Source organism: Oratosquilla oratoria, chromosome 22 (genome assembly GCF_046742065.1).
Source record: "Oratosquilla oratoria isolate Oo_2021 chromosome 22, ASM4674206v1, whole genome shotgun sequence".
NCBI classification, from domain to species: domain Eukaryota; kingdom Metazoa; phylum Arthropoda; class Malacostraca; order Stomatopoda; family Squillidae; genus Oratosquilla; species Oratosquilla oratoria.
Window position 1 is genome coordinate 9,604,817 of NC_134798.1, and position 17,164 is coordinate 9,621,980.

The 17,164-nt window shown below is 40.1% G+C and overlaps 1 protein-coding gene across 18 annotated transcripts in view; it reads left to right on the forward strand.

Annotated features, from left to right (window-relative positions):
• Positions 1 to 17,164, forward strand: part of Ssdp (Sequence-specific single-stranded DNA-binding protein) — a 575,744-nt gene that overhangs the window by 428,913 nt on the left and 129,667 nt on the right. For all 18 annotated transcript variants that reach the window (XM_076205593.1, XM_076205599.1, XM_076205606.1 and 15 more), the window contains one exon: positions 12,881 to 12,961. In XM_076205593.1, the coding sequence (XP_076061708.1) occupies positions 12,881 to 12,961 (81 nt within the window). The remainder of the gene's footprint in view (positions 1 to 12,880; positions 12,962 to 17,164) is intronic.

A 17,164-nucleotide genomic window follows, 5' to 3' on the forward strand; every position in this document is an offset into this window, starting at 1 on the left:
TTATTATTATTATTATTATTATTTCACGAATTCCGTGCACTAACTATGCAAATACAATAGTTTGAAACGCTAGTCATTCCGTTGCGTGCTTGACAAAAGACCGGAGGTGTTGCAGGAGGACGATCCCTGGCATGCACTTAAATCTGAGTGCGACAACTGCCCCCGTAATTATTGGTAGTAAAGGCTACCCCTACGGAAGGGAAAAGACTGTATTATGTGTGTGTGCGTGTTTATTTTATTGTAGTGTACGGGTTGGAAATATGCCCATGGGGCCCACCACTTATCAAGTTTTGCCTCTCAATTTCATTTATGGCGAGCGACGGGATTGTCCCTTTTAATTTGTTCCACTAGTTGACGCATCTGTGTGGAAAGCTCTGATTTCTTGCGTCTTCAGGCAACCCTTATTTATTATTGATATTATTATTATTATCATATTTATTTTTATTATTATTATTTTATTTTTATTTATTTTTATTTTTTCCATGACCTCTTGTTCTTTCGTCCCATGCTAACGGATTTTTTCATTTTTATTTTATTATTATAATTATTATTATTATTATTATTATTATTATTATTATTATTATTTTCATTATTTCTTTGTAAATATCATCCCAATGTCACCTCTTTCTCGTTGACCCTACAGTGTGGATTGTCCCATTTTTTCCCGTCTCTCGTATGTCCTACCAGACTGGCTGGGGATCCTTCCAGGGCCATCCAGTATCCCAACCCTTCAACCAAGGACCGCCCAAGAGCAACAACATTCTAGTTTACGTCCTTTTTGTATATTCTCCCGCGCATTTTTCTTACTGTGTATTGACAGTACTGCTTCATATCCCAATCAGGGACGGGTCGGGTTTTCATTTTCGTTATCATCCTTATCCATATGATGAAATAACACACGTTCATTAGCAATATCTTTCCCGTTAATCTATTTATATGTATGATTTTCTGGAGACACACTTTCCTCCCCCGAAATCCTCATTCACGATGAATACCGATTGTCAATTTTTATTCGTTATTATTATTCTATTTTATTGTCATGTAACACTCTGAAGATACTCGCCTGCCGAGTGAGTTAGAGCGTCGCTACTTGCGGCGGAAGTCGAGGTGACGGTAGTTCGTACCCTGCCGCGAGCGAGATGGACCAAGGACATGATACATTAAATTCCACGCTACAGAATCCTCTGTTAAGGGCACCGTCCTAGCTTCTGATAGGGGGAGTTCGCGACGTTAAAACGAATCAACCACCCTGCATTCGTATTGGATATTCCTACTCTGTGCTTGAGCATAGAATTCACAAATCTGTAAAATAACTTAGGTTTAGCTTCACATTTATACATCCTTTTCAAATGTTTTTCTTTTCTCTCATGATTCTTTTGTTTTTACGCCTTCTTCTTTTGTCTTCCTTGTTTTTTCATCCCCTTCCGTGCTTTATCTCTCTTGTTTTGACATTGTGTGTCTTTTGTTAAACCGTTTTTTCTCTCGCTTATACTTGGTACGTACTTTCCCCACCCTTGTTATATACTCGTAATTTTCAGTAAGATATATTTTTTCTTTTGTATCGTTGAATTCCCCCTGATTTCTTCAAAATACGTTAGAGCTGTACACATTTTGATTTTCCTATTCTGCTTTTTTGCTCCTTCCTGAATAAATTCAAGAACTACGTGTGTGTGTGTGCGTGTGTGTATGCGCGGGCGCTCGTATATTTACCTAGTATTATACGGGAAGGGGGGCTATGCTCGTAGTGACCCGTCTTTGCATCTCGCAATATCTTGTTTGTTCTTAAATTCTTGTATGGTGTTTGCATTTTCTATTGTTTCGTCCAATTTGTTCCAAACATCCACCACTCTGTGTGGAAAATGCTTTTTTTCATATCTCTTCTATAACTATCCTCTTTGAGTTTCTTTTCATGACCCCTTGTTTTTCTTTTATTCCACTGTAATAGGTCTTCTCTGTCAAGGACTTCCATGCCTTTCATGATTCTGTAAATGTGTGTGTGCGTGTGTGTGTGTGTGTGAGTGTGAGTGTTTGATGTGCATTGTTTTGAGGCTTAGCGCGTTTTTTCCCCATAAAAAGTATCGCTGACCTATCGATCAAAATTCGTTCTCCAAGCCCCAGTATGAGAGAGGACGGAAAGGAAGGAAGGAAAGGGCCACTTTCCACGCCCGTCATACTAGACGAGTTCATAAACGATCAGAAATGACGGGGTCATTTTCCGCGCCACTCGGAGTAAACTAGTACGTGATCATACTCGTACAAACTTAAAAGTTGAAAAAGTAATCATACTCGTGCTCGTATTCTTCACTCGTCCTCTTCATTTTTCTGTGATCATTTTGTTCGCTTCATCTGGTCTAGCTCATCACCACGCGCGTGCACACACACACACACACACACACACACACACACACACACACACACACACACACAGTCCTCTCTCTCTCTCTCTCTATCTCTCTCTCTCTCTCTTTATCTCTCGGGTGGTACCGTTTCCACGATTACAAAAAATAGTACCAAAGGTTCCTACGGGTGAGATAGGCCCGAACCAACATCCTCGCTGCATCAGTATTGCACAACCGAACGGAATTGCATTTGGATGGGCGGGGGTGGGGCAGCAGGAACGTTCGGGATTCGAACTCTCTAACCCAGAGTATGACCAGTTATTTAGGCACAATTGAACCCTATATTTCAGGGGGATTAATCCGATCCATCACCATATTTGGGTTTTAGGGTAAAGCAACTCGCCGGTAATGGGAAGGTGGGCGGGCTCCTTCAGGGGGTCAAAGGGGAAGGTATTTTAGGTGTGCTTCAGCAGGACTGAGAAAGTTACAGATCACATGTTTTATTGGTTTCAGGGCTAGCTATCATGTTTTGTCAGTGCCCGCGTGTTTGTGTGTGTGTGCGTGTGCAATAAAAACATGCGGAATTAAGTTTATTGCACCATCAGATGCGATGCACAAAAGTACTTACTCGCTTTCAGTTTCTGTTCTTTTGTGGTAATTTACACACACACACACACACACACACACACACTCTTAGTCACACTCTCTGACATTATCTCCACGATTATGAGTATAGTACTCAAGACTCCTAGAGGAATGGACTCACCCCGCCGCATCAGGATTACTTACAGCTCAAATAGTGGAATTTCATTTTGGGCATATAGGTGTGGGAGTAGCCTCATCTCATTTGTGTGTGTGTGTGTGTGTGTTTTGTATATAGACAGGCGTACAATATACTTTCTCGGGAGTGGAGGTAAGGGAAAGTGAGTCCAGAACCAATCTCCACGGCGCTTTGTTAATATGTAGAAGGGCACGCAACGGAATTAGTTTTGGGTTGGCAAGGGAATGGACCCTTCACCTCGCCAGTTAGCAACTCGTAATGGAGGAAAACTTGTGTGCGTTTCCATACCTTCGTATATTCCTGAATACGGGGGGAAGGGGGAGGTCAGTGAAGAAGTATTAGGGGGATAATGGGGGAATATATGGGTGAATGACTGCAGATAATCACGAAGCATGGATGAGTGACCACTGAGAACAAGTTCCCCTGAAGGAAGAAAACTCAATCGGAGGAAAAAATACATATAGCTCTCCCTTTTTTTTTCCAAAGGGCGGGGAGATAAGAGACATTATATATATGACAGGTAAACATTCCAAGTAGAGTATTGAATAATAGTGATATAAAGAAGAAGGGAGAATTCAGACTTTGGAGGAGAACAATGGATATTTTGAAAGAGTATGGTATGTATGAATGTATAGGGTATGTATGAGTAGGTTGTTTATACACATACATCCATTGGCAACCGAAGGGGTGTGACACCCACAGAGGTAGTGTCCATAAGGTCACCACTTGGAAATGAAAAGTGTCACTGGATCTTCGTCAACCTGGAGGAAGTTATTAAAAGCGGATAGAAATTGTGTTTGTGTGTGTATAGAGTATGAGTATTGTGATTTGGGAGAGTGAAAAGGTAAAGAAAACGAACTATTCAATGTGAAGTTGAGACTGAGGTGGGTGTGTAATGTCTCCGTAGTTGTTCAGCATTGTAAAATATGGAAAGGCATAAGAAGCGATCAAAGCAGAGTGAGATGGAAATATGGAATGAGGTGTATGTGATGACAGTAGAGACTTGCTGCAAAGATTAGTAAATAAAAAATTATGAATGCTCGTTTGAGGAAGAAGATGAGAATGAAATATAAAGCAGGGTTACAAATAGGGGAAAATGGCGTTGGTGCCTAAGAATTGAACTGAAAAGTAACGAGATGGAGATTAAAGTGTTCACATAGTTGGGATAGATTTTCAGACATGGATTCAGATGTAACAGTTGTTCAGACAGTTGGTAGATGTTCAGACGGAAGAATGAAATTAAGTTTTCAGATACCCGAGATAGATATTCAGACATGGATTAAGATGTAATAAGTGCTTATATAGTAGATGTTCAGACGGATGAAGGAAATGAAGTGTTCACATATTTGTGGTAGATGTTCACACGGATGGATTGGCGAATGGAGAGGGGATTACTAATACATGTGGAATGGGAAAACTGGTGGAAAGGTGTGGTTGAGCAGGAAAGTTTCTCGACGGGTAAGTAGCGAGATGGTAGGAAGTGCGATGAAAACGGTACATTCTTTGGCGCTAATGGTGGACTTTTTTTTTTTTTTTTTTTATTATTATTAAGAAAAAGTAGATGGTCTCCTCAGTGGATGTGGTATAAAGATAACGGATATATATATATATATATATATATATATATATATATATATATATATGCAAGCGATCACATCACCGTAATACAAAAATGCAAAATAACCACAGGAGAAAGGAAAACTTGTAAGTACTTTCGTATATTATATCTTCAGACTGAGTCTGAAGATGTAATATACGAAAGTGTTTACTCTCTACAAGTTTCCCTTCTCTTGTGGATATTATGCATATATGTATATATGCATATATATATATGTATATATATCTTATATATATATATTAGAAAATGTGAGTGGTAAAATATATTATTCTAAAGTAGTAGGGCAGGTAGAAAGTGAGGAGTTTGGGGAAACCGAAAGGTGAGAAGATAGTTCAGTGGCGTTCAAAAGGATAAGCAAAGAGACGGAAACTGTGGAGTGGAATAAGAAAAAAGGGGCGGAGATAAGCGGATCGGGAGGAAGGGAGTAGGGAGTGGCGGCGCGCGGGACAGTGAATAAGCGAATACTAGAAACCTGAGAAAAATTAATTTTATTCCGATTTGCGTAATAGGAGGGAGTTAAGACATCGTGGCCGGTCACGCCTTTTTTCCACTTACGGGATATATATATTTGTTTATATATATCTTATATATATATATATATATATATATATATATATATATATATATATATATATACACACTGTACAGTATATGTATATTTTTCCCCTCAATCTCAACATATTTGGAGAAAGAATGGGCAAAGGGTGACATTGAAAAATTAAAGTATATATATATATATATAGATATAGATATATATATATATATACACACACTGTATATGTATATTTTTCCCCTCAATCTCAACATATTTGGAGAAAGAATGGGCAAAGGGTGACATTGAAAAATTAAAGTATATATATATATATATATATATATATATATATATATATATATATATATAAATCATGGAAGGTAAAAGGATTAGAATTTGGTGGAAAAAATGCTTTGTAAAATGCGAGTTCCAGAAGTCTCGAGATCTCTTGTCATGTTCGATTGTCAAGGGGAACGGAACATGGAGAGCACAAGCACTACAGAGGAAAGCTTATTCATTATGGCAAGAAATGTGAGAGGAAAACCACATAGGGAAGTGGAGGGAGTAGGTGGTTTTTTAGTGAGTGGCGAGGCTGTGTGCACCAGGGGTTTACAATGAACCAAATATATATCATAAAAGAATATGGATGGAATTGTCTGTGACCACGGTGGGCCTGGAGAAGACTTATGGTAGAGGGAATGTGAGAATGATGGAAACTGCTGGAAGAGAATATGGAAAGGAAGGAGACAGGATAGTGCAAGATGGAGGTTGAGCTGTGGAAAGTATGTGTATTGTCTTCGTGGTTGTTTATTGTAAATTGGGGGAGGATATGAAATATTGAAGGGGAAGAGTGTTTAGGAAAGTTGGAGGAGGATTTATATATTATTTATGGTCGATAAATGTCGATGGTAAGGTGAGGGAAGTGGCAGTAGTCTTGCAAGAATATATGAGAGGAGAAAAAATGGAATGAATGACAAGAACAGGCTGAGGAGGAAGGGGAAATTGAGCAAAAATGTGTTAGTGTAGATAAACTAATGGTTCACAGATTCGTGAGAATTTGCAATCTAAAGCACCGGATGGAAGAAATTGGGGTTACTAACTGATATACAAAGGAAACTGAAACCTTCGAAGAAGAGATAAAAAGGAGAGGAATGGAAGTTGAAGCAAATGTAGGGCTTTTTGGGAGTTTTTTTTTTTTTTTGTAAATAAAGTACTTCTGATGACTAATATGATAAAGGTGGTGGGAGTGGAGTGTTCGAGGAATGTGTATGGTGTAAGGAGAGTGGATCGAAGTAGATATGAAAAGAACGAGACAGTGAGCACATCTTTAGAATGGTTTGGACACGTCGCTAGAATGAAAAGGGCCAGGTTGGCGGATGTAATAAGAAGAACTAGAGGGACACGGGGGAAAAGAACATCGGCAGGTAGTGCGAGAAGCACTTAAAGGTGTAAACATGAAGGAGAAAACGGGAACTAAAAAAAATCATACATTTCTTTCATTCTATAAACATATTTTATGTAAGTCGCACCCCAAGACAGATTTTCGTTTATTTATTGATTTATTTATTAATTATTTCATAATAGTAAAGATAATAATATTATTAGTATTATGTTATTTATTTATTTATTTTATTATTATTTTTTTACGTTCAGCTTGTTCCCAGGCAAATCGAGGGTCAAACATAATTATCAGGTCTGGACAGTCGAGGCCTGCAACCAACAACCATATCGTATCATGGTGTGCTTACCGCGTTATCCCAAACTCAGTCAATCATGACCACCGTCACACGCATCCACTTATCCACCCTGGAGGTACTCCTCAGCAGGGCTTGATCCCACGTTCCCGTACACCCTTGCTCTCCCGACTCGAGCACCCAACGATCCCACCCTTCCCCACTTCACATTGTGTCTGGACATGCATAAGGACCTGCTGTGTCTCAGTGTTCTTTTGGCACACGGTCAGCTCCTCACCCATGCCACTGGCGTGACGCCACTAAACGTAAACGAGTTTCTGTTTACGTGAGAGACTCACGATGGGCGTACTTTGGAGCATTCTTGGCCTCTAAAATATTGACCCAGCCCACGCCAGTAGGCAGGGCATGCCTACACACCTCCCACGTATAGCTAAGTTGGCTCATACGATCGTTGATTTCACGCTTCCCAGGCAATACGCCAAACACCACGAGTATAAGACGCACAATTTCTCCCTCCGCAGTACAATGCATTCCTCCTACGCCGCTTCATAAAATTCAGTGACCCTCGCTATATTCCACATAACCAGGTCAACCAACAGAGCAGGATGGTTAATGAATAGCGTTGATACTTCGCCACAAAACACTTTGGGGGTTACATCGTAATATCTTGGCAATTGACGCCGATCCGGAATACAGTGGAAACACGACTTCGTATTATTTTGTTTGTGCTGCAATGCACGAAAGTAGTTGCGGACAGTTCGCCACAATATACTCCGGAGGCATATAGTTAACTGATATACTGACATGGACAGAACCAGACCTTCTCGATTAAATAAAAATTCACTGTAGCGCTGAACAAGACACCACATAGTGTTGCACGCTTTCCGGACACATCGCGGTGTCTTGTTCTGTCCCAACGTTATGCGTTTGTGCTCCCATCTATCTCTCTCTTTTCCCTGCCCTCCTGGGTCGGTGGTCGGCAACCCTTACAGCTAGAAGAGTAATTTTTTTTTTAATACAAATGTTGTCGGAGCCGCAATACAAAAAACAAAAAAACAAAAAACAAAAAAAAACATGATAATAATAATAAGTTCAGATTAGGTCTAGACATCTGCGTAACAATGACCACCTGATAAATTGGTATTCGTCATCCACATCGTTTATGCCCCCCCTCCTCATCCTCCTAAACCTTCCCTTAGCGTTTATCAAGTTTTGACTATCTCACCGCTTTCTCTTTTAACCTCACCCTAGTTAGCTAAGACGCATGTGTGGTATCCACACCACAGATGATTATCAATATTTTTTATTTATTAGTTAATTATGTATTTGATTATATATATATATATATATATATATATATATATTAATACTCAGACCATTACTATTGTTATTGTTAATATAATTACCATTATTATTATTATCATTATTATTATTATCATTATTATTAGTTTCCTTATACAAAGTATATTCATTCTTTAGGTAAATGGTTCTGTAATCGAAAAGTTTGAAACACACTATCTTTACTCTGAAGACCACTCGATTTAACTTGTTTTGCATGCAAGGGCAGGATTTGGTTATGCTATGAAGAAATCTCGACACCCAATAGTCTGGACCTCAAAAATCGTTTCTTTCCGCGTACGCTCCGTTGGTTGGTTGCTATCCGGAACATTGGACACTGTCTCGCCCGGAGGCTTTCCCAGGCCCGCCCGTCGCCTCCCGCCCTTGTCCAGGAGAGGACGTTGCCACCTCCAAATGTATAGGACCATGGCCTCCCTTCCTTTCTTCGATGGCACGAGTTAATTGGGAACTCGTTAAATTGGCTGTCTACTCACCGCAATCCTGGCCATTGTCTTGGAGGGGGACACTTTAGAGCACGTCTTCCCTCATTAGTGCTGCCATCTTAATTGGTTATGTGGTCCGCGTGTATCTGTCGCATTGCTTTTGGTGTTTCTTCATAGCAGAAACGATAATTAAGACCTGACGGCTTGATTCTTGGTCATCTTGGGCACGAATGCGTTTCACTTTCCTGCTGGTTTTTTTTTTTTTTTTTTTTTTTTTTTTTTCCGAACGGTGATGCCATTGTCGAAGCACTCGTTCGGTCGCATGGCGTTTGACGGAACTGATTTCTTATTTATGTATTTATATTCATCGTGATTATTCGAAACCACACTTCCACTTCACATTTGACGTTTCCACTAGTTTGACACTGATTATCCCGCCAAATATTTAGTAGCACTGACTTAATTCACACATGACGCAATACTTTATCCTATTTTAATCCATCCACTTTTATTTTTCAACCAACACAACATTTTCTCATCCCACTTCATAAACGTTCGCATAAGAAATTGTAAAATCAATTCGAGATCACCTTAAATAGTATTACACTTGATACGATTTAACACACGAGTTTACGCAATCAACGGATGTTGGACGTCGTCGAAGTAGTTGCAGTCTGGTTTCATTGAGCGTCGTCGCTTTCGTTATCGGTTCCTTGCACCAAGGGCACCCGTATTGGCATCAGTATCACTGCCACAGGCAGACGCGCCGCGCGGCACCTCGGGCGCCGAACCCCCACCGCCGCGTCGCCAGGGTAATGATGTCAGAAAGGCACCTGTAGGAGTGGCGGTGTGGGCCTTACAGGTGCCTGGACAGGACGCCATAGGGAAGGGTAACACGCGTTCGTCGCGGTGCAGAGATCTCTGGCAGCTACTAAGGCTAACACAGGATCATTAGGATGGGCCTCCTAGGGACCCCGAGTTCAGACACACTACTGAAGCGTTGCAGTAACGTGGCCTTGTGCAGAGTGCCAACTAATAACAAACCTTGTGGAGCCGGGGACGGCCGTTGAAGGGTCGACACGCATGGTAACGGGCCGTCACCGTGTCACGACCGCCTGACACCAACATGTCACACAGTTCACCACTTGGTCACCGGCAGGTGCCAGTCGCAATGCAATCCCATCCTTGCAAAATCGTCAGATCACTTGTTCGTAAAAGTTAGGCGCACGTTTTTAAAGAGCGGATATACACGGTGAAATGAACTACGGAGTGCGTAGGATGTCTAAACGCAACAGACCGACGTAGCAAAAAACTCATGCCAACGACACCTGTAGGTGACGGATGAGTGGGAATGCAACAGTTGATTAGACTTTCATTCCAATTTTGTCGGTCCGGGGATGGAAGCCACCCCCACCCCCTTCACCCCGCGCAGTGGTGTCGGGTGGTGGTGTGAATTAGCACTTACTCAGCAGAAGGCGGTATGGCGCGCGCAGCAGCGAATTGTTCACACTTAACCATCACATACCACAGCAGTTCCGCCGCGCAAATGTGATTCGTTACGTTGCATTTATACATATATATGTGTGTGTGTGTGTTATATGTGTATATATGTATATAATATATATAATTATATGTGTGTGTGTATATATATATATGTATATATATATATATATATATATATATATATATATATATTGTGTGTGTATGTGTGAAATTGCGGTCACGTGGCCAGTCTGTCGGGGAAGTCAAAAGGGTGGAAGGAAACAAGGATAAGAAATCTACGGGACGGCCCGGCCCCCTTTTAGTTGGGATTTCAGAAATCGGGAGAGAGCTATCTTCCTGAAGTTAGGTGAGAAAACAGGTAATTAGCAGAAAGTTTTGACAGATAATGAACAGACACACACACACACCGGCTCGACGGCACTGTAGTAACGTTCGCGACCGCTACTTTAGCAATCCGAATTCGAATCCCGCCCAGAACTGAAATAATTTCAGTGTCGCAGCGCTGCGAGACGGGACTCCAACACTCGTGGGCGGGTAGTGTGCGTAAGGTCACAGCATTACCCGGTCATATATGAACTCCGAGCTCTCAACCGGGAGGGTAATAGCTGTCGACCACGACTCCAATACATGGCCCAAGACCATGGTGAATCGCACACACAGTCGTCGAAACAAGCACACAAAAATCACGCGATGTGTGAGTAGATCCCCAGTTTTACTCGATAATATCATGGGTATCTGCACACGCTAGTTGTAAATTTCGAAACTGCGCATTGGAAGCTGATGACGGGTCAAAGGATCACACGTGCTCAGGAAAGACTGCACTTTGCTAATAGGCTGCTTATAGGGACCTGCACCCGTCCTCCAAGGACTGCACACTCAGTAGGTGACTGAAGGTACAAGTCAGTGCGCGACACCACGCTCTTCGTTTCCCGCAGTTTGAAAGATGGAATGGGAACGGTACGCCGTCGAAGGATTAATCCGCAGTCGGGCGACTTGGCCGAACGAACGCGAAGCGCGCGGGCAATAGGCGGCACAGGGCAGATCTGCCTCGCACAGCTCTAAATGCAATACTGAGCGGCGACGCGAGGAGACGAGGAAGCGAGCCTCCCTCCTTCCCTCCTTGCCTCCCTCCCTACCTCGTCCCTCGAGCCCCTAACGCTACTCGCCCCTCCACCATCGCCCACCACTCTCGCACCACCTCTACAGCCTCTTCCTACTTCACCACCTCGCCATCCTGACCACCTCCATAGCCTACCCCCTCCCCACCTGCTAGAACACCGCCTTGAGTTCTCCACACCAATCGTAGCTTCTTATTCATAGCCACAATACTGTCTCCTTCGCCTTGTGGTGTATTCTGGCCCACTTTGTCAAGTGTATGTATTTACCTAATTGTAATATATAGGAGAGCAGCCACGCTCTGAGATTCTGTCGTGTTCTCCAATGACCAATTTTTGCTTTACATTCCTGATAACAATTTACTTTTTTATGCTATTCCACAGATTGGTGCATGTGTGTGTGTGTGTGTGTGTGTTAACCTATACTCATGGAGTCCATCTCTTTACCTCTACTTATCAAGTTTTGCTTTAATATATAAGTTGTTGGCCTGGATTATATTTTTATTCAACTTGTTCCACAAATTTACATTATGTGCAAAGTTATACTTCCTAACATCTTTTAGGCAATCTGGCTTCTTCAACTTTGTAGTATGACCTCTTGCTGATCATTCGTTCCATACCAGCAGGTCTTCTGTCTATTATTTCTATACCCTTTTCTGATCTAAATATCATTATTATAATCATCTCTACTCTCCAAAATGTGGGAAGTTATTGTTCTCTCAATCTTTCGTCATATCTATTACTATTCAGATTTGGGATCATCTGGATTGCTGCCCTTTGTATTCTCTGTTTTGCTTTTATCCTTCTTAAGGTCTGTAGATTTTTCTTTTTCTTTGCATTCTTTTTTCCTTTTCCTTTTTATTTTGTTTTATTCTATTTATTACTATTTTTATTCATTTTATTTTTTCCTTCATGTCCTCATCCATATAATGTAATGCTACTCCTTCAACAATTACAAGTATTGTGTTACTTTCCGTATATGACTTTGGCAACAAATCATCCCTGATTAGAATCTCTTTAAGTTCTTTTCTTCCTTTGCCTTTGATATTCATCTCCCATTTTGTTCTGTATCTTTGTATCAGTCCATGTTTTTACTTTTGACCCATTTCTAAGTTATTACATTTCTTTGTATAGAAGTTTATTTTCCATTCCTGGCTACTAGAAAAGAGTAACATAGGTAGTGACCCAGAAAAATACATTGCAGAGTATTCCAGGGTTTCTTTCCAGAGAGATGTATGGGAAGGCCTGAACACTGTTATCATCCATTGTAGGGTTGCATGTTTGCAATGAAACAAGAAGAAAACATTATTGAAATTAATATTGTTTTCAAATACAGTACACAGTAGAAATGACATTTCAAACCTTAGTTATACAGTACTATATTTTGAAATCCTTTCAAATATTTTGGAATTTTAGCTCAATTTTTGAAACATGAGAGATTTACACTACATTACTGTACTTTTGTGCATATTTACAGGTTTTAATGTACTGAACCACAATCTTTTTTATTTTCACAGCCCTTCGGCCTTTCTCCGAGATATCCAGGTGGTCCCCGGCCAGGTGTCAGAATGCCACAGATGCCAAGTGACTTCAGTGCGGTAAGAGTTCTTTATAAAGCCATGAGTACATACAAAGTGCTTGATTGGCTGTAATGTTTTAATTTTTCCAGTATTTCTGGGTTGTAGTATGATGTTCATAAAGAGTCTCTTCTCTGTTGACTTTTGTATGATAGATACTACAGCAGTACTGTACATCATATCCGTTGCATTTGTATGGTGTCATAACATGATTATAGTACAAAGTATTAGAAATTATTTGAATGGTATATAAGCACTGTTTAGTGTTATATGTAGAGTCCGTTCCTATATTTCTTTCCTTTATTTGATTTAGATGCTCTAACCCTATTTTGCCATTTTTTACATTTTTCATTCTTTTAGCCATATACTTCTTTTTGTAACACCTATTTCATGCTTGAGTTGGCAGAACATTAGTGTAGTGAAACCTTGGGAAGTATGCTCAAATCCACATTAAATCTATATGTATGCATATTAGATTTTGTGTGCAATTCTGTGTGTATGTGTGTGTGTTTATTATTTTTGTGTGTATCTGCATCAGTTTTCACTCCTCACCCAGTTAGGTGGTTACCAATCCACTCACATAGGCAAGTCACTTCATCCCAGTAAATAGTTATTGTACATGTATGTATTACATGTGTTGTATATGTGCCTGTTTAGGAATATGTACCAGAATATATGTCACCTTAATGAATGGGGAGTTTCCAGTCTGCCTTACTTGGCTGTCTAGCTCCTAGAATAAAAGGGAGGGCTTATTTCCATATTTTTCATATGTTAAGAAACTAAACTTGGACACTCTTTCCTTATCTCCTTCTCCTTTTCTGCAACTCCCATTCTAAGATCTCCATGGTGTCATTGTTATTTTTCTTCCAGTGCCCATTTCTCCTTCTCTCTCATTACCTCCTCTTCCTTCCATCCCAGTTAACTTTGTCTCCATCTTTGGACCCTCCATTGAGTATTCTTTTTATTTCTAATCCTGTTTTTACCGTTTCATTTTCTTTTCAGCTTTTATATTCTGATCACTTATGCCTCATACACTGTTTAGAATAGTCTGAATCAGGTTTTTTTTTTTTTTTTTTTTTTTTTTTTACCCATGTAGTATCCTGTCAACTTCTTTAACATTGCAAACACATCTTATGTACTTCATTTCCTTGTTGTTTACTTTCTTTCAGTAAGCAGGTGACATAATTCATCTCCATAGAGAAGTATAGTGTCCACCATACAGTGGTCTCTCAATATTCAGACTTAGTTCCAGGAGGCTGTTTATATAGTGGACTATATATTTGTTTATTTATTTTTGATTATCGTTATTTATTTATTTATTTTTATTGTTATTACCTCTCCATCAGGGGTATTGGCTACACGTTATTGTGAGGTTAAAATCTGTTCAGTAGCATGCAGCTGATACTCTAGAGTCTATGTGGGGTGCCCCTATGGGACAGAGCCACACATCATTTTGTCTGTGAGAGAGGATATTCTATTCATAGAGAAATGCTATTTTATTATACTGTGACTGTCTGTTATGCTGTCCCCCACTCTTAATACTGTCCTGTACCACCTCTGAATATGCAGTTCCTTTTTTGCCAAACCCAGTGGTAGAAAAAAAAATAGTGCCACCTTGTGTTCCAACTTGAGATGTAAAAGGTGACAAAAAGGGATGGGGATAGGACAAGGCATCCTACTCTCTGTTACTCCAGAGGGGATATTTCTAAGAAAAGCAAAGGCATAAGAGGGTCTGGAAGGAGTTTTCCAACCAGAAAGTGTGTTGAGATGTACAAGGGGAGAGGATAGCAGCAAATTGGAAGTGAGTATTAAGGGAGAGATGCTGGAGGAAGTGGATAGCTTTAGATACTTGGGGGGAATGTGGCAGGAAAGGGTGGAGTGGAGTGGAGGTAGAATGTAGATTGAGAGAAGCAAATAAATGCCTTGGGGGATTAAAAAGTGTAATGAGAAATAGGCATTTGGGAATGGTTACTAAGAGGAGATTGAATGAAGGGGTGATAGTGCTGACAGCACTTTATGGGCCAGAAACATGGAACATAAGAGGAAGAGTTTAAATGTGGTTGAGATGAGAAGTATGGTAGGGGTTACTAAGCAAGATAGTGAAAAATAAGGAGATGAGGAGGAAAGTGGGGGTGGAAAGGGAGTTGGGAGATAGGGTTGATGAAAGAGTATTGAGATGGTTTGGACACATGGAAAGAATGAATGAAGAAAGATTGGTAAAAGAGGTGTGGAAGGCAGAGGTGGAGGGAGTGAACATAAGAGGGTGACCAAGGATGAGATGGATGGACAGGGTCAAAGGAGCATTGGGAAAGAGGGGAATGTCTGTTGAGGAAGGGAGAAAATGGAAGGTAGGGGTGAATGGAGAATAGTTGTATATGGATGATGCTGTGATGCATGGAAGGGAGTGGGTAGGGGATGGGGGGTGAGGAAGTATGTGTGAATGATATTTTGATGCAACCCAACTCTTTTTCTGCATGAGGGGACAGAGAGGGTGGTCACTGGTTAAATGAAGTGGCCTTGCTGTGGATATGCTGTGCCTTGCTGCATTGCTTCTGATCCATCATCCAGTAGGAGCTGAGAAGGGAGGGAGGGAGGAAGGGAGGGGTGGTGAATGTAAATGGAGTATACAGGGATCAAATAGGTGGGAGTGGAATTATTCATTTGACTTTGGCTACCTCCCTTGTAAGGGGGAAAAAGCCCTTGGTATTTATATGTATGATTATTGTATTGATGTTATTATTTATTTTTTCAAATTAACTAATATAAATTGGATTAATCCCTTCCAGACCCCAAAAAATTACCCATTATAAAACATTTAAGTAGAAATCATACATATAAACCTGTATAGTGATATTCACATTATTTACATACATAGAAATGATAAGATATGTCATCAGCTTATTGTTTTTGGTTAATCCACACTAGCAAATGTTTCTCAATTTTTATTTCATGTGTGACCTTTTCATAGAAATTTAACTCCTTTTGTTCAGTTTAATTGTTGTTTTCACATTTTTCTCTTTAGGTTTGTTATGATATTCACTCTTATTTGGGACCATGATTACTTATTTTCAATTTGGATGTAAAAAAAAAAAAAAAAAAAAAAAAGAATAGCAATTAAATGACAAAATTGCATGCAGAAAAAATGTATGTCCTTCAGGTATTCCATCTAGAATTCAAAGGTTCCTCCTTGCTTCTTCCCATATAAATTGGAACCACATTTATCTTTTTCTAATATTTACTCACTATTCTGTCTTCTAAAAGACATACAACAAGTTAATGTATTTTCCCCAGTATTTGTTCTCTGCTTTCTTTGAATATCCAGTAGTAAATCCCATCCCCTGTCTCACATCCAAGTTCTCAGGTAATTCTCATACTTCTGTTTTCAACTGTGTACAACTTCTCTTGTTATCCCTTCCTCCTTGGTCCTTCATTGGTGAATACCCATTGAAAAAAGGTCAGAGGGGAAGTTATTAGTGGTTTTCCAGGTTGCTTGTGGATGGGAGTTAGGATGAACATATTGAAATTGCTATGGAAGTTATTTGTTTGCTGCATTGGGGAACTTGCTTTAGAAGGAGTTCAATGGAGTTTGTACATTCAGGTTGGGGAGCTGGTCAAGATCTCTCTTTGGTCATTTGATTGTGTTTAGCCATATGGGGTGGTGTGCATTCAGGCCACTGCACGGTATACTCCATGAGTAGTTGAAGAAGAGCTGTATTTAGATGTTTAGGATATGTGTTGTTTTCCTTTGTGTTTGTATTGTAATTATTTCTGCTGTTGTACCTTTGAGTGATTGTGTAGTATCTATTGTTACATAGGAGAATGATGCTTTCATGTGTAAGTGTTGAATGGCCACTTTTGTGTTGTGTCTTGTCTTCTCTGATTGTAGTGGTCTGTAAAGGTTGGAAGTGTAATTTGTGGTTGAGTTTTTTCTCTTGTATTTTCCATATTTGTATAGAGTGTTTGTGCAGGAACTGCACCAAGGGTATGTGGTTGTTTTTTATTTCATTTATATTTGCATGTTTGAATAGCATTTTATATATGTGTGGTTTTGGTTGAGGGTTTAGGTGTGGGCGGGCAGCTGGTCCAGTTTGTTGTGTATTGTTTTGTATTGGTAAATGTAGTATATTCTGAATGGATCCAAGAGTGGCAGTTGTTGCATTAAAAAAGTGTGTGAATATGCAACAGGTCTTGTACATTTGGGGAATGTGTAAGGGCCTGTGTTTG